Here is a 19154-nt window from a genome sequence, read left to right as displayed (position 1 = left end):
TTGTGGGCAATAAAGAAATAAGAAACGTTAGCACGTCGGGCGAAATACTTAGCAGTATTTCGTCTCTCCTTAGGTTCTGAGTTCAAATTCCACCAAGGTCAACTTTGCCTTTCATCCTTTCGAGGTTGATAAATTAAGTACCAGTTGCGTATTGGGGTAGTTCTAATCGACTGGCCCCCTCCCAAAAAATTTCTGGACTTGTGCCTAGAGTAGAAAAGATTATTTGTTACTTATAGAACTTTGAGATAGAGTACTCAGGGCAGAAATCAATCTTGTAGTGGCCGTCCTAAACTCACCATAAAAATGTATTTTCGTCACTTTGCTGATTTCTCTGTAGCGATATCAGTTATATCCACAAGAAGTTAAGTGTGGATCACAATCCCTTAGAAAGTCTGTTCACATCAATATATAAAGAAGACACGGCTGTTGTCAGGGAGATTCAATGTGACAGAATATGACAAGGCTAACCCCCTTTGAATTACTGGGACGGCTCAGCGGAGTGAACTAGAGCAACATGATATAGGCTTTCTAGCTCAAGGACAAAACGCTCCACCATAATCGAACTCACAACCTTACGATTGTGAGCTGAATATCCTAACCACAAGCTCCGCATGTTCCACACACATACACACACATCTGCACGCTCTTAAACACACATACACATCGGAATATGTAGGGTACAGAACAGTCTATTCAGAACAGTAAAACTCAATCAGAGAGAATTGACGAAGGTTTTCTCTCCTTTATACATTATTTTCTACTCTAGGCATAAGGCCCGACATTTAGGGGGAGGGGGGGCCAGTCGATTAGATCGACCCCAGGACGCAACTAGTACTTAATCTAACGACCCCGAAAGGATGAAAGGCAAAGTCGATCTCGGGAGAATTTGAACTCAGAACGTAAAGACAGATGAAATACCGCAAAGCATTTCATCCATCGTGTTAACGATTCTGCCAGTTCGCCACCTTTAATAATCATTTCTACTATAGGCTTAAGGCCTGAAATTTTGGAGGGAGGCGGCCAGTCGATTAGATCGACCCTAGTACGCGACTGCGTACTGGGGGTGGATCTAATCAACTGGCCCCTTTTCCAAAAATTTTGGGCCTTAAGCCTATAGTAGAAAAGAATGTGTCCCAAGATTTTTTTTTTAATAGGTCCTGGCGTCAATTCGTTCGTCTAAGATTAACAAAGGCAATACTCCAGTATGGCCGCTCTCTAATGAATGAAACCGGTAAAAGATTGATGATGTAAAGTCTACCAATCTTCTTTCAAATCTGAATAACTCTTGATGAATTTATTTACTGAAAGAGATAATCTTGTCTAATCACATTTTATATGTTACTTTTCTTTATATTACCTATATTTCCCTTTTAATCTAACACGTATATTACATATTTCCAACTCACATTTAATTAAACTTTGAATTCACAAGTATCCAGCTTATATTTTACATTAATCATTTAAATGCCAAATTTGATATTTTCACATTTTTTTTTAAATAATTCGCATCATATAGAATCTACACGTAAATGTGCAGATAACGAACTTGAATGCATCAAATATTCATATAAATGCAAATTATAAACGCATTTATAATACACTCATTATCTAAGTGCACCCCGCTACCACACCTCATGAAATATTTCCCTTAAATTATCCGATGCTTCCCTCTATCAATTCCATTTGCACTTATGTATTACACGACAGCTTGCCTACATACATACAGTCATAAATACACACATACATTATACACACACACATACACACATACACATACATATACATACATATATATATATATATATATACATATATATATATATATATGCGTGTGTGTGTGTGTGTGTGTGTGTGTGTGTGTGTGTGAATGAAGCGGTATGCTTCAGAATTCTGATTAATGGCACTTCAATAATTAACCTTACAACACTACATATTAGATATAATCAACTATTAATTAATGCCATATATTTGCCTAAAACACAACGGTACACTTCACAAATATCAATAACTTTGCATTATTTTACTTATAAGCACATTTATTGTAACCGCCCTCATTCATTCAGCGAACTAATAGACCTATCACTGTAACAATGGTAGGCGTGTGTGTGTACACGTGTTTCAATGTCTTTTACAATGTACATATTCATTACATCTTCCAAGCAAACCTGTGGCATTGATGTCAAATTACTGTATGTAAGCAGAATACGATAAGTCGTGATTACGAGATTCTGTCTACCATCTACTTATCTGTGTGTGTATATATATATATATATATATATATAATGCACTGTCCTGTGATAGAAAGTTCAATAAAAATGTACTCCATCAATAGCTACAATTTTCTGTGAGTGTTTGATTTTTTTTTCTCTTTTAGCGGAAGAACACACAAACGCACCCAGCTATTTCATTTGAGCAACTTCAAAATAAGCGCCTCTCTGTGATTACATATTTTCATACTTCCTTCTAGCTTTTCCAACACGCAAACATCCTCTAAAATTACAAACTCAGAAAACAGTCCACAACTGTCAACGAACGCAGAAGATAAACATATTAATTAGAGTACTCCACAATTACAAAAAGTCATTTAATATTTCCCCACTAAAAAGTCAACGGTGTATGTATGTATATATATATATATATATATATAATCATAAATATACAGGGATCAGCAGTAGCCTGCTTCTCCAACATACTGAGAATTCAGAAATAGCAGTCAAAGGACTACTGATTCCAAACTACAAATTTTTTCTCTAATGGATAGCGATATCTATGGCACACACAGAACAAAAAACAGAAGAGAAGAGTAAAAACAAACCTGCCTTTAGTTAATTGGGTACGACGTTTCACGGTTAAGGGTATGAATTCCCCCATTCCGATCTTCAGCTAAATATTCTAATAAATTTGCTAATGTCTAAATAACTCACGTTAATTTTGACCATATAGAAATAGACACTAAGAAATTTATCGGCCAGTGAGTTTAAAACCTCCCACCCCAATGAATTTAATTCAGTGTGTGTCATAAATAGTCCCGCATAGAAAAAAGTCCCGTATATTGAAGCAGAACAGAGTATATTAGTTCTCTTCGAAGTATTCCATCCCTCACTAATCATAGTGGTAGTAAACATATTTTGACCTTTGCTGACCACATGGGTACAACTACTTCTTTGTTGGTTGCCTGTCAGCATTTGTTGAATATATTTATAGAGTAGTGATACCTGTATGTCCGCGCCAGATTGTGTCGCTTCCTCCTACTATCCCCTCGATTCGAATGTATTTACGTCAACCTGAAACACAAGGCATGAAGTGTAGCTAGCAACATTTAATACTGCTACACAGTGATAGGAGGGAAGCCAGAAAGCTTAACTTTGCCAATCGCCATCAACAATAATGAAAATGATAACAACTACACTGTTACCACAGAACATAACTACAAGAACAAAAACATTGGTAATCAGTGGTGGACACAGCTACTGTAGAAGAATAATGATAGCATTAGTAACGACAATAACAAAGACGGTAATAATAACAGTGATGATGATAATAATAATAATAATGTAAGAAAAACCTGTTTTATGAAACAAAGCTAAGAGCAGGCCAAATCGCTTTGCCTATGAGTGAGGGTCCTTCAGGAGAGAGCAAGCCTGAGCTCGAAAAACCATCCAGTGACACAAATTCTTCTTCGAATACAAACGTGGATAGTCACTTGAACAGGAACTGCCTCAAATTGAGCCCTCCATGTTCACCATCACAACCATCACGAAACGAAAAATATAAATGTATCGAGAGGACTCGCAAAGAGTATTAAGAAGTAATATACGCTTGTTATTATTATACATTAGGTAAATCATCTCGAGAGAAACACGACAAACTATTACAAAATATAAAGAACATGAAATCAAGGCAGCAGACTATATCTGGATAAAGAACAAGTGAGGAAATGTTAGGAAGGATATCGTCCGAAATAACACTCACAGATGCTGAAATAATGGCGATCAAACACAGTGGAAAATAAAAGAGGAAGAAAGATCAGGTGAATAGAGTAGCCCGCTTCGAGTCTTCATTGAAACACTGTCATCTGACAAAATCAAGCAAAGGCCTGAAGAAATAAGGAATTCTAATTAACGTAATAAAGATAGACAATAGACAGGAAAGTGGGTAAGAAACAGTGTTTGAAGACCATACATTTGCTAAAGATCACAGGGAATCAATGAGAGATATAAGGAGAAAATTCTGAAGGAGTTTGAAGTTGTAAGACGTACAGGTATGAATGATAGAGAACCACTTCATAAACTCTGAAATACAAACCTAAATAAAAATGCAAATTGAAATTGGCATCTATGTAACAAACGATATCGTACAAGAATTAAAACCTGACCTTACTGAGTTAAGTAAAATTAATTACGCATTTACTCATGCAATTGAAAGCAGTTGTTTGCCTGCGGAAAAAAACAAAGAAAACCAAACCTGAGAAATCTCATTTGGAAAAGTAAAATTGAAAAAGGGATTGAATTAATGAGAGGTAACTATCAATATTAAATGAAGTGCGGAATCGCTATAAGATCCAGAATAGGAAGAAAGATGAATAGAAAATATGGATTTTCATCCAGGGAAGAAATGTTACCAACAAAAGAAATGCAGAAGTAAAAAGTCTACGCTAAAGCTCAAAGAATTCGAAGACTTGAGAAAAGAAACAAGCAATTTTTAGAAGCACAGCAAGTTGTTCAAATCAAATGTCAGAACATTTTACAGAGAAATAGAGAATGAGACAATAACCATTGAAGGCACCACTTCCCATGTCTCATGGAAGAAGTTCAAATCTTTCAGAAAAAGGTTTGGAGAGATGAGATAAACAATCAAAATGTAGATTGAAATAGACGAGAGAATAATTCTACCAAAATTTACCAGAACGAGCATCGGAAGACATCACAATAGGAAACCTAGAAAAGACGCTCAAGAAGGCTCATAAAAATCATCTGGTAAAGACAAGGTGTCAAATGTCTGGCGTAAATCTCTACCGTGCACCCGCGAGAAGTTACTTCAGGTATTTAATCAAATTATGAGAGATACTAAAAAATACCTGACTGATTAGCAAGTCACATTACTTACCTACTCCCAAAGAATAATGAAACCGTAGTTCCAAAAATCCATCAGCTCATAACCTTTTTCTCCAGGAAGGTGGTTGGGGCCTAATCCAACTTGTAACGTCCTATAAAACCACCACAATATAACTCGAAGTGCACATCCAGAGTAACACCCACTGGATGATAGAACTAGTAAAGCGACATGAACAGAATAAAAACCTACAAATAAATCTCAAAAGAAGCATATAAACAGAAAGGAGAGCTTAACCGACATGATCATGATGATGATAAGGAAGACACGCTACCCACGAATCCAGCAAAAAGTGTAAAACAAAAGCCAACCAGGAAAGCTGGAAGGTAGGGACGCGCGTATGCCGTCACTATGATATCCTGCACCCGAAAAACTATACCACCCAGAGCCAGTCACTGAGGGAGAGAATGTTACCATCCTATACGATTATGGGATACATCTAAACAGTCAAAACTATACCAACAGATCGGAGGTTATCACCAAAGTTTTGTGATGTTGTAGATTGAAGATATTGTGAGTACTGGAGGTTGTCTTGTCTGTCAAGTCACAACAAGAAGGACCTCAGACAGACACTACTTTACGCAGTTTGCTTATAGGTCCAATTAAAGCCGATTTTTGCAGTTGTTGTAGAGTGTGGGTGTCAGTCAGTACTTCGTACTTTATTTCAGTGATCCTGAAATAAGAAGAATGACGCCAACAAGAAGCAGATTCGTTAAAATTCCATACAAAATATTATGTATTTTAGTAAATATGTTTGAGATGTATGCTTATACTCTTTGCAGATCAAATTTAGCTTTAGCCGCTCCGAGGTCATTGAAATTGGTAGCATTCAAATTCTGACCTCGCTATAGTCCAATTTAATCCCTCATTAAAACAGTGTGTCCGTGAATGTTGTTTAAATTCCGTTTATTATAATTAATTGTAGTATGTCTTAGGTTCATCCTATCTGTTCTAAAACCACGCTTTACTTCGTTTCTTTATTTCATCCATCGATGAAATCATGAACGCCTGTTAACTACACATGTTTCTCCGTTGCCGTAACAAACATTAGAAATCATAATTATTATTTCCAGTGACAGGAAGAAAAATTATTCTGTATATACGAATAACATAAGAGTCACTTTGCTACAAACTACCACGGCTACTACATCCAACGCTGTTATTTTGATATTGATGTCTAATGATTTCTTCTTCCTCAAGGAAAAATCGATTCTAATAAGAAGTGTGTTTATATGATTTTATTTACAATTTCCAATAAATTATTTCTTTTCTAATCTTTGCATCCATCTGTAGAGATTAATTCATAATCAATTAATGTGTTTCCGGCTTGATTACAATTTCCTTCATTGTTTTATTTACCTTTTTTTTTCATATTATTTTTTTCAATTTCGATTTCTAGAACACTATCATTCTTCCCGTTGCCTTATCCACGCAAAAATAAAAGTATTTGTACTCTTCACGAAAGATTGATTAAAAAATCTAGTGACTGTGAACATTTCCTGTTATTCGTTATGTTTAGATATAATACTAAGCTACCTGATGCCATACATCTCCAGGAGTAATTGGGAGTACAAGAACATATTGACTGCATCTACTTATACTTAGTTATCTGTGAAGATCCGCATTCTCAATCACATCCACGCTTCAAGCAGATCATTGAACAATGGTTACATACCATTCACAAATGTTCGTTGTTGTTACTGTTGCTGCTGCTGCTAGATCTTAACTAACTGAAATCTGCACTGGTTTTCTAGCTGTGAAAATCCATTTTTTCTTTTAAATTTTCTTTCTATTTTTCTTTCTTTCTTTTTGATATGTGGGTTGTTGTTGTTGGGTGTGTATGCGTATAAACAGGACTGCTTTTATTTGATATTTTGAGGATCCAACATATCAGTTATTTAGGATGGCGAAATATATTTTCAGGCAAGGAGGCAAACTGGCACAACGGTTAGCTCGACGAACAAGATGCTTAGCAGCATTTCGTTTGTCTTTACATTCTCAGTTCAAACTCCTCCGAGATCGACTTCGCCTTACCTCCTTTCAGGGCCGATAAAAGAAGTACCAGTTGTGCTCTGGGGTCGATGTAATCAATTTATATTTCTCCGGAATTGCTGGCATTGTGCCAAAATTTCAAACCAGCATATATCTTCAGAGACGGCATCTGTTCTGTTTCTAGCCTACGACAGCATTTACTCAATAGATGATGTGATGATTTCCATTATTCCATTGTCATGCTTTTACTGCTGACATCGAAAGCATGCGGCAAAATGCCACGGATGTCAAGAGTTCACCTGAGGACAGCAGGTCGAGAAAACGATCATTAATTATATATCACAACAGTCTTGTAAACTACTTAGAATTGCTCGGTCGTAAAGCTAGAAAGCAAATTCTTTTTTATGCAAGTGCTAAATGTGTTCATCTATAGTTAGAGCATGCCTGAGGCGAAGGGATGCGTAACCCTGACATCAACGTTGTCTTTATGTTTAGGGCGTAGACGTAGCACTGTGGTAAGACGTTTGCTTGCCAACCGCACGGTCTTGGATTCAGTCCTATTGTGTGATACCTAGGGTGTCTTCTATTATAGCTTCTATTAAGCCTTGTGCGTGGATTTGGTAGACGGAAATTGAAGGAAGTCCGTAGTATATATATTGTGTGTGTGAGTGTTGGCGTGCGTGTGCGTGCGTGTTTGTTCACCAGCATTGCTGAATAACATGCATTAGTGTGTTTAATATAGAGGTTCGGTTAAACAAGGTGATTAAACGATTACCATGCTTAAAACATGGCCGTAGTCTAATGACTGAAATAAGTAAAGGAAAGAAGATATATATATATATAGATATAGATAGATATAGATATATAGATAGATATAGATATATAGATAGATATAGATATATAGATAGATATAGATAGATAGATAGATATAGATATATATAGAGATATAGATATAGATATATATAGAGATATAGATATAGATAGATATAAATAGATATAGATATAGATAGATATAGATAGATATATAGATATAGATATAGATATAGATAGATAGATAGATAGATATAGATATATATAGATATATATATATATACACCAATATTTTCACAAACAGACAGACAGGCAGGTGCAACATGGAGAAAAATTTAGTAAGTTCACTTCTAAACGCATTCACGATATCTCGAAAACATTCTGTTTCATGGCCTCTTGAACAATGCCAGTTTCCTCATCTTTAAGTCGAGCGCGACTTATGAGGTAAAATGAGTACTCGGAAACTTTACTGAAGCTTGACTCATATCAGGATTTCAACGGCGCATCTTTGTGACTCGGTGTCACACTGATTCCTACATAACGTTTGACTGAAGCTGCGTGAGCCGGTTGAGCATCCCGCGCTTATATGCTAATTCAATGGGCCTGTTATGCCGGCAAAGTGAACAGCTAATCTCGCAGTTTCGATCTTCTAACCGTCATCCATTCCCAAGCGCGCCCACACACACACACACACACACACACACACTAAATGTGACTAAGCTTTTAGGAGACGCTATATATATATATATATATATATATATAAGAGAGCACCAGACAGACACACACAGCTCGGGTCTATGTGTATCACGTAGGGCTAGAGATAGGAGCTATTACTTCCCTTGCAAATACTAATCGGACATAGATTGTGTGTCGTTGGCCAGCTGGAGATGTTTTCCTGGAGGTAAAAACAACAATAGCACTGTCATCAATGCGACCGCCACGTTTAGTAGGCATATATATATATATAGATGAGAAAGTTGGTATGTGAAATCACGTGGCTGGATGTATAAAAGATAAACAAGAGTGAAAAAACTACAGAAGGCCTTCTGTAGTTTTTTCCCCCCTTGTTTATCTTATATATATATACAGGCATATATTCGCTCCATACACATTCGTGCTTGAGTATACACACACACATCCCTGGCAAAGGTTGTCTCCCTTGCCACCCACGCCTCAAACAAATTTCTTCCTCTTCGGGTTAATTTAGAAGACGTTGACAGTTCATTCAGAATCGTGTATTTCTCTCCATCTTTTTTTGTTTCCTCATCAATCCTTTCTCTACGAGAGAGTCGCCTGGTAATGTTAAAATATCTTCCATTTTACCGGAAAGTAAACCTAGCACTCCACGTGCTAAGAATATCGTTTCTTGTTCGAAGCGTTGGATTTTCCAATCCGAACGGTAGATTTTTTGAACACTTTTTTATCGAATTTTATGACACGCTATAAGAATAATATGCCTTGATATAAATGTATGGTCATTTTGGTTAGTTTCGGATACACAGTGAAGCTACTACTCGAAATGTGATTGCCTACATTTAAGCCTTTTTAAACCATTTGTTTGCGTTTTGCCTATTAAATAATTATCATGTTCGTTTTAAACTCTCCGTGGAATTCCTTGTGCTTAACTAAATATGATCGAGAGATCATAGGCATCAATAAAACAGAAGACGTCAATAATATAAAACTAGGAATTAATGATTGACAAAAATCGATGAATCCTACTGGGATATTAAGCACATAATTTCTTTACAAGTTTTACTATAAATTACTATATAAAGTTAAATCAGTATTGTACTGTACATAACAATAATTAATATGCGATTTAGTCTTGTTTTTATAACACGCCGCCGCCGCCACCACCACCACCACCATCATCACCAGACAAAACACAAAAACACATACATTTAGGCGTGGGCCTGACTGTATGGTAGGATGTTTGCTTTCTAACCACATGGTTGTAGATTCAGACCTTGAAAGTGGCTTCTTGGACACTTGTCTTCCACTATAATCTCGGACCTACCAAAGCCTTGTGAATGGATGTGATGCAGGGAAAATGAAAGAAACGTGTGAGTGTGTATGTGTGTTGTGCGTGCACGTATGTCTTTGTCTGTGTTTGTCCTCCAACAGCAGTCAGCAACTCCAGGAATTTTTTTAGAAGGGAGGAAGACTGATTCCATCGAGATCACTATTTCTGTAGTACTTTGTTTTATCGAACTGATGTGATAAGATGCTAAGTTGATCTCTATGGAATTTGAACTCAGTACAAAATCGAATCAAAGAACCCGCAGCGTTCTATTTTCCACTCGAAGAACTCAGAACACAACACTCTAAGAATAATGCGATTTCTTTCTTGCATTGAAATTAGGGCTAAAATTTGGGAAGAGTTCTGCTCCATAAAATCAATCCTATCACTGTATTTCGTTTTATTGAAACAACGGAAAGAAAAGCAGTTTACCTTGGCAGTCACTCATTGTCAATTTGACTATTGTCAATTTGACTATTGTCAATTTGGCTATTGTCAATTGACTATTGTCAATACTGTTGACAACGTTAACAACTTCAACATCATCGGCAGAACGGTAGTAAGAGTTACGACCACAACTCCAACGCCGACCTCAATGGCGTCTCATCAAATTTACTAATCCTGCTAACAATCATGCTAAGGCAAAGAGACTTCTAAAAGAGAAGCAAATTTCTTTAGCCGAAACAGCAACATTTAGAGAAAAGCGCCAGGAGTATGAGTAAATTTGTACCAACAGAAGATCGTAGAAAATCAAGTACAAAATGGTGAGGTAATTAAGCTGGAAGGACACCCAGATGCCGAATACGCTGGTTGAATAGAAATATTAGACCTGGCGGTTGATGTCATGGATATTCTTTACAATTTAAAAGGAAAGAGGCCGTCCAACATTTAAACGAAGACAAATTTCAAAGAGTAGTTACACTATTCTGGCTGAGGCAGTTGTTCATGAAAAGTATAAAAAAGGAAGGCCTTGTGCTGAGAAGAGACGTCAGTCAGCGCTGCTCATTATATACTGATTGAGCATATCGTGCGAACAAATATACGAGTCCTGGTTAGGTCAGAACCAAGGCTGAGGATCAATGACGGATTATGATTTTCGGAAAGCAATATGGGGAGGCATGTGACTACGAGCGGCTTGTAAAAAATATTGGATGACGGTCTTATTAATGGCACTAATGACAACACAGATTAATAGTCATCTTGGAATAATATCTTATCAAGATCTTAATTCTAAAATCATTATTCGGATTGAAACAAAGCCCTTGTGCCAAATATATTGCACGTTAAAAATACCATTCCTTCTTTAGGTTAAAGTAAAAGAAAAGATAAGCTAGACTATCAGTGCGGATAAGCTAGACTATTTATGCGTTGATAAATGAAAGTTCATAATTTTCTCGAAATCTATGCATCACGAAGTTATATGATTGTTCGTGTTTGAGTGTTACATACTTCAAAATACATCTTAACAAACGATATGCACAGGTGGAATAAACACAGAAACGATTGTGCAGAAACTTGCCCTCAGACAATACATATGATTTGGCCACAAGTGAGGTGAATTTGTTTCTAACATCAGCAGTACTGAATATATGTTGATTAATGTCATAGAGTAAGATTACACTTTCTTAAACATGTAGGAGCAGGGCTACAAAAACTGGTACGGAATTGCTTGTAGTTCTCATAGAACCGAAAGTGAAATAACCAAAATACTGTATGAAGAAAATAAAATCATGAAGAAAATTTGAACCAGGAAGAAGTAAATTGCACCCGAATGCATCTTTTGATTTCTTTGCCTTCGCGAGGAAACGAAAGTGGTGAGTATATCATTGCAGACTCTACTCTAACGGATGAAAATGTACATAAACAGTCAATTTATAAGACCCACAAAGGTGGAAGAATAGCCAAAGGACCATCAGATTAATCATATGACAAAAACAACCACGATGTACGATAAAATCAAATAAACATAAAAACTAAAAACAGCAAAATATGCAACAATGACACAAGGTCGTACAATTTAAATGCATAGATATCCAAAAGAAAAACACTGACGTAATGGAGTCCGTTCATTTTCTTTTCACGTCCGATTTTTTGGAGCTGCCATGCGTTAGGTGGGAACTATATGAGACAGTTTTTATGGAGATTAACTTTTCTTGACTAAAACCTTCACATTTTCTCGATCTAAGAGTCTTTATTCCACAAGTCATGGAAAGTACAAAGCGGAGGATCGCAATATCAACAAGAAATGTAAATAGGATCATCCCTATTTTTCTCAAGCGAGAATATCATTATTCAGACACATTTGCATACCGCATATACACACGTACACACACTTGCAAACACACGCACACACCCTCGATCGCTCTCTCTATCTATCTGTCTCTCTCTCTTTCTCTCTCTCTCTCTCTCTCTCTCTCTCTCTCTCTGTCACACACAAACACACCCACACATATATATTTCTTGAGTGGTGTAGGCTTTCTAGAGTTTCTGCCTTCGTACAGTAAAATACATATGCATAAAAATCATTCCTTTGATGAAGACTCCACCAAAATTCTACAAATATTTTATCCGGTGTTTATAGAAGGAAAATATAGATTGTGCAGCTGAGAAAGACTCATTGAGGCGTCAGAAATTGGAATTTTCTGAAGTCACTGTTATTGGTATAAACGAAAACGTCCCTGACATACGAGCTCATGTCAGGGGCATATTCGCTTGCTTAGCGACTACAGTAACTAGATTTCGATGGTATTGCCATCATCAATCAGTGTTTCCGGAACGCATCTCTACATGTACAATAAACAATGATATTTCGATAAGCCCACACTAGGGGAAATGAATTGTTTTGAAACGTATTACATTTCGAGCTGCGGACTGTCTTCGTGGATCGGAGTGTTTCAGGAAAAGAACAACAGCAAAGCATGTGTCCTCTGGTATTAGCGTTTATGTACTGGTTGCAAAAAGGAGATTAACTGTATTTAGGCAGTAATACTCGTTTCCAGAGAAATTCTGTCTTGTAAAAATGTCTTTAAGTGGATAATAACTTCAGTATCAGCTAAAAATGATTTGAGAAACATTTTCCAATATATTATTCTTGAAAGTGTAACCATCATATGAGGGTGCTATTTTCTATAGGTAATCCTTCCTGTAGTCACACGAAGATTCATCGTCAGCTGTAAAACGTTCAAAACTAGATCCTCGTGAATCCAATCAAAATTATTCAGACACATGTGATACCATTCTTTAATCACATGGGACAGTTTTAAGATAGGTATTACAAGGGAGATAATCCTTTCGTCATACTTCGAAGTAGGTTTAGAAATTTGCTGTTGAAAGTCGGGAAATGAATGAAAATATGTATAAAATATTTTCTTCTCAATACGAGTTTATTTATTTATGAATTCTAGTCATTGGTAATCATTATTTTATTTTTTTATTAAGAAATGGTAGAACACATGGCCTATATTATACGTACGCCAGTAGCTATACTTCCAAGCAAACACATATTTATATACACATATAGGGTCATAAATATGTGTATTTGCATGTATTTTTTCTATCTCGTCACGTCTTCTAACGTGGGCATCATTGTGCATTTTGATGCGTGATTCTGTATGTGCATGCGTGTTCAACCTAATGTGCTAATATGCAATTGCTTTGTAGGAGACATACAATAGGAGACATACAAATGTATTCTTCTACGTTTGTGAAATTTAATTATTTGCGTCGTTCGTCGAAGTATTGGCCAGTATTGTTTTCAATATTTTTTCATGTCACTGAAATTCTATCGGAAATAAGTTGAAATATCTCTTATAATCTTTATGGAGCTAGTAATATAACAGCATATTTTACTGCCTGTTATCACGGCAGAAATATGTGCAACACAATACTCGTCTAGAGAGACAACATTTCTGTATATTTGTTTCATGATCTGTATGTTTCTACATGTTGTTGCAATATGTTCATCTGTTTCTCATCCGTGGATGTCAAACATTCTGAATGTATTTATCTGATCAGCTTCCACTGTATGCTCGCTAAATTAATGAAAAAGAAATGAGACTAAATATGTGATTCAATGCAAGGCAAATGACCTCGAATAGTTTCTGGTAGTATTAATGCTTTTCATCCATAACATACTAAGTCATATAAAGGTGTATGCTACTCTAATACTTTAAACATTCTCAAATTAAATTTTACTTTGCTGATTTTCAGTGACATTCGAATTACCTTGGATATTATTTCAATTTTGAATATTTTACCATCTCATTTTGTCAACAGAGCAAATGTTATTTCTTTGTTTGTTGTAACAGTAGAGATTTTTCAATTTTGCTACAATGACTATAACTTTATATATTATTTAATATGGTCTCGTATAAATTTATCTCAGACTTGATATATGTGGGTGTTTTGATGAGTGTAAACTTTAACGAATGCTATCAACTGTTTTCAAAGTTTCGAACATCTTTCACAAATTCCTGAACGGGAACCTCTTTAAACACCTCTTTATATTCTTCTCCAGCATATATACCATGCGCTAAGAATAAAACTACCATCAAAGATATAAATTATCTGGAAATATTTTATAGATTTCCATCAACCATAAAATCTTATTCGTTATATTCCATGGATTCGTATAGACTATCGCGACTTTTTGCATCAGTAAGATATAAAGTAAACTACTGTACGGGAAAGAATAAACCTTATATTTGTGTGTGTGTGTGTATGTGTGTGTGTATATATATATATATGTATATATATATTGAACCTTGGGTGAGGCATTATGCCGGTAATGATAAACACACGCACTGGTTCGGTCTTTTATTGTTAGTTAATAGGTTAGATATTCCGCCAACAAATTTATCGATCAGCCGTTTTTTACTAGTTTTTCTAACTGGTATGTTAAACACTTTGGTCAAACAGCTAATCGATAGTCTAAAGGTTCAGTATTGTCCGTGTTGTCATTTCTTTTTTTTTTTTTTTGTCAAATAATTATTTCATCGCATCGTTGCAATCTCTTCAGTGACACGTCTCTCTACTTCCATTTCTTTTAAACTTATGTTCCAGCGTTGGGATTTGTCCGAATTGTGTATGTGAGCATGTGTATGTCTGTATGTGTGTGTTTATACGTAAGTGTTTGCATCTGTATGCGTGTGTGTTTGTGTGCTGTTTAAATACTGGCTTATGTCATTTTTCATGTACATAACATAGCGTTTTTGGTTTTCTCTTTGTTTTCTTCGCAAATGCACGCGTTCATCCATATAAAGTTTCTCTTAAAGACAATTAAACCATCTTTTTTTTTCATAAATGTTGAATAAATTAATATCTATCTGTATGTGAGTAGGAGCATGCGTATGCGTGCGCGTGTGTCCCTGTGTGTATGGGAGGACATGTGTATATATATGAGAGATTTTTACTAATGAATATAATTTATTCTCTAACAAAAATGTACACCGTATTAAAATAATTTAATGAAGTTCCACTGTCACTGCGTCGTTTATGATGACATGTGTTCCAGTTCATCCGGTGAACGGAACAGACTGCTTGTGAAATTTACGAGCAAGTGGCTCATAACTCCACAAACACGCATAACCTTTGCCGAATTCTCAAGGAGTTTCAGCGTGCCACAGAATTTGACAAGGCTGGCCAATTTGAATAAAGGTTCTGCGAATTTTTTCCAGCTGATTCAACTGGAGTAACGTGTAACAAAGTTTCTCGGTGACGGGCATAATGCGTCGCCGGATATTTAACCCACAATTTCACGATCCGGAGTCGAATACCCTAACCGTTAAGCCACGCGCCTTCAGTATGAAGTTTATAAATCCATATAAGCACAACGCTTTAGATGTGAACATGTTCTTAAAGTATGAATACATCCCATCATTACACAACTGTAGCAAAATTAGCCGCATGCATTTCCATTCATTCCATGAATATCCAGTTAAATATAAGATATTAATTATAAAATTATTACCCAGAAATGCACACTTACTAATCAGTTGCAGTGCATTATAGCAGAACAAATTTACATTTATTTCAATATCTAATCAATAATGGACGTGCAAGTAAATTGGTAGGCACAACTATCAAGGAATTAATCTAGAAAATAAATAGTACGCCCACTCCCAAAATAAAGAAAAACACGCTAAACTATGGCCATGGAGTCTATTCCCAAACCAGATGAACATCCAGTATCCATGAAGGCAAGAATTTTCTAACAATTCCTTTAACAAAATATACATTATACCAAGTTGTGAAATCAGAATTGTATGTAAACTCATTTTACTTGTGTGTACATTGATTAAGTTGAATAGAAAAATCAGAGATTCCTTAAGCAAATAATTAAAATACTTACCGAAGCAACTTGTTCATACTCAACAGCAGTGACAAGAAAGTGTTCACTTACCTAGAAGAAATATAAATCAAATGATAATTACAGAGAATAAATTTTCAGATAATATTTAATCACATAATTATTCATTAAATCCAACAGACATAAAAATCACACACACACACGCACACAGTCTCAAACAAAGAAACAAACACACTCCCACATACATATATATACTTACATATACATAGTTCTGATTTTGTTTGGATATGTGGTATTATGTAATAAACTGAGAAAATGCCTACAAACATATTAACTGATTATATTTCATGTCCAAGGAATTTAATTACGTCAAAGAGAACAATCAGGATTTTTCAAACGCACAAAAGAAGCGACATAGTAATGAAAACAACCTCAACAAATTAGAGTTAGAGTTTATGAACAAAAAAAATAGTATTCTAACGGCCATTTTCTTTCATGGAGTTTATAAACGGCAGAAAGATTTGCTTCAGCTTTCGACTGTCTGAAATTTTCAGCATAATTCATGCAGCTCATACCATTCCACTTGAAAGACAGCAAACGGACGTAAAGCCTTTGGCTCGTTGTCTCCTCAGCTGGGTTTGATCTCTGTTGAAACAGCAGAGGTAGACATAAGTGACACACAACTCTTTGGCTGTTAAAATTCTATAACTTTTGTGGGCAATTGCAAGTAATTAAGCTCCTATATCCCTAAATTCATTTTGGTACCTTTTTTTTTTTTTTTTTTTGCTTTTTAGTTTATTTTTCTAATCAGAAAATAGTTTAAGTTTGGTGCAGGACTTAACAGTTTAAAACAAATATTCTGAAATGGAATTTTTATAATACAATGCAATATTTAGCATGGATACTACGATTCGGGGTAAAATCGTTATAGAAGACACAAACTACAATGGAAGCATAATTCTATATGCAAAAGATGAGGAATCATGTACATTATTTACATTTGACAGATATTTGTCCTCATCTTGTTTGTTGTTAACACAACGTTTTGGCTGATATATTCTCCAGCCTTCATCAAGTATCTTGGCGAAATTTTGAACCTAGGTTCTCATTCCTAATGTATTTTTCGATGTTATTATTATTATTATTCAGATCACAGCCTGGAATCGAACTCGGAATCTTGGGGTTTGTAGCCCGTGCTCTTAACCACTACGCCATATGCCCCTGGGCAGTTTATTTTCGCATGCATAATCTACTCTACAAATTGTATGAAATTTCCATACAGTATTCGTCTCCAGTTATATTTCACTTATTCTAATATGTATATTAAAACAAAGAAACGGTTTTCGATATCTTGGAAGCACATAAAGTATCTTTTCAGTAAGTTCACGGACGCTCAAGAAGTAAAAATAACATCGAATGATATCAGAGACGATGTGATTTTCGATATTTAACAACGTTCTTTTATGCTTCCATTTCTTAATCGTGTATAATGAACATGTGAGGGGGGGAATTTCTAATGATTCGTATCAGTTTTCCTATTTAGCCGATACTTTATCTGATCGGCCACTGTCCAAGTGTCGAACGCTCTCTGACAGGCTTGTGGTCGAACCTGTGTAAGTGGAGTCCCAGCTCTCGGATCCCATCCCTGCTCATCGCCTCGCGGCGGAGATGGCTATCCGCAAATGCGAGCACCGAGAGTCAGACAGGATGTTCAAACGCATCTCCCTCGCAATCCTCTGGGGCAAAGCCTTTTCCATTTTGTCCGCTGAGACCACGAGGCGGAATCACAAGACTTTTTAAATACTTCTTTGCTGTGAGGAAGTGGTGAAATTTGATGACTTAAGCAGGGCTAATTATTTTCATAATTAATTATACACTTCATAACATAAATCAGATTATCTGAAGAACGAAAGGTAAAAATTGCTTCAAAACAACTTGAACTCATATTGTCGGTACCGCGGTCGTGCGTCCGAATTTTGGTTTGGGGTGGGGGGAAGGAGTTGTGTACTTGCGTAATACAATCCGTTTCATGTTACTACACTCAGTTGGAAAGTTGTTGGTTAACAATGATACCGACACTCTAACCAATGTATGTACAAAGAAGGTATGTCTAAGTTGAAAGCATGTGTGCCTGCATACACACACTCACAGACACGCACATATGTATATACAGACACACACACACACACACACACACACACACACACACACACATATATATATATATATATATATATATATATTGAGAGAGAGAGAGAGATACATGCATACATACACACATAGAAATAAAGATGGATATATACAGGCGGAGGTGTGGCTGTGTGGAAAGACATTTGCGCCCCAACCAAAGGCTTCCGAGTTCAATCCCACTTTATGGAACCTTGGGCAAGTTTCTCATATTATAGCTTCGGACCAACCAAGAGTTGTGAACGGATATGGTAGACGGAAATAGAAAAGAGTCCGTCATACTTACACACACACATATAGGTGAGCTGTCATTGTGTTTCAAACGTATGAATGTTTCTTTGTGGCTGTGTTTGCCCGACACCACCGCTGTTGACAATCCCCGATTGCGGTTCGACAAAAGAAGGGAGAATAAGTGTCAGTCTTAAAAATGGAGAACTGGGGTCCATACGGTCGATGGAAATTCTTTAATGCGGCCCTCCAGGTTGGCCGCACCCTAATGACTAACATTTAAACAGAATTCTAAGGTGCAGGTGTAGCTTGCTTCCCAACCACTTGATTCCAGGTTCTGTCCCATTGCGTGGAATATTGGGCAAGAGTTTTCTACTATAAACTCGTGCCGACCAAAGCCTTGTTAGTAGATTTGGTCGGCGGAAACTGAAAGAGGCCCGTCACATACACTTACATACATATATATATATATATATATATATATATATATATATA

At 36.2% G+C, this 19154-nt stretch overlaps 1 protein-coding gene across 6 annotated transcripts in view; it reads right to left on the bottom strand.

Annotated features, from left to right (window-relative positions):
• Window positions 1-19154, bottom strand: part of LOC106868307 (class A basic helix-loop-helix protein 15) — a 307893-nt gene that overhangs the window by 92706 nt on the left and 196033 nt on the right. For 3 of the 6 annotated variants that reach the window (XM_052975322.1, XM_052975326.1, XM_052975317.1), the window contains one exon: window positions 16287-16337. The exons of the other annotated variants lie outside the window; for them this stretch is intronic. In XM_052975322.1, the coding sequence (XP_052831282.1) occupies window positions 16287-16303 (17 nt within the window). In that variant the 5' untranslated portion in view covers window positions 16304-16337. The remainder of the gene's footprint in view (window positions 1-16286; window positions 16338-19154) is intronic. 6 annotated transcript variants of the gene reach the window in all.

Source organism: Octopus bimaculoides, chromosome 2, assembly GCF_001194135.2.
Source record: "Octopus bimaculoides isolate UCB-OBI-ISO-001 chromosome 2, ASM119413v2, whole genome shotgun sequence".
NCBI classification, from domain to species: Eukaryota; Metazoa; Mollusca; class Cephalopoda; order Octopoda; family Octopodidae; genus Octopus; species Octopus bimaculoides.
Note: the sequence above shows the minus strand (reverse complement) of the source record. Positions and strands in the feature narration are given on the sequence as shown.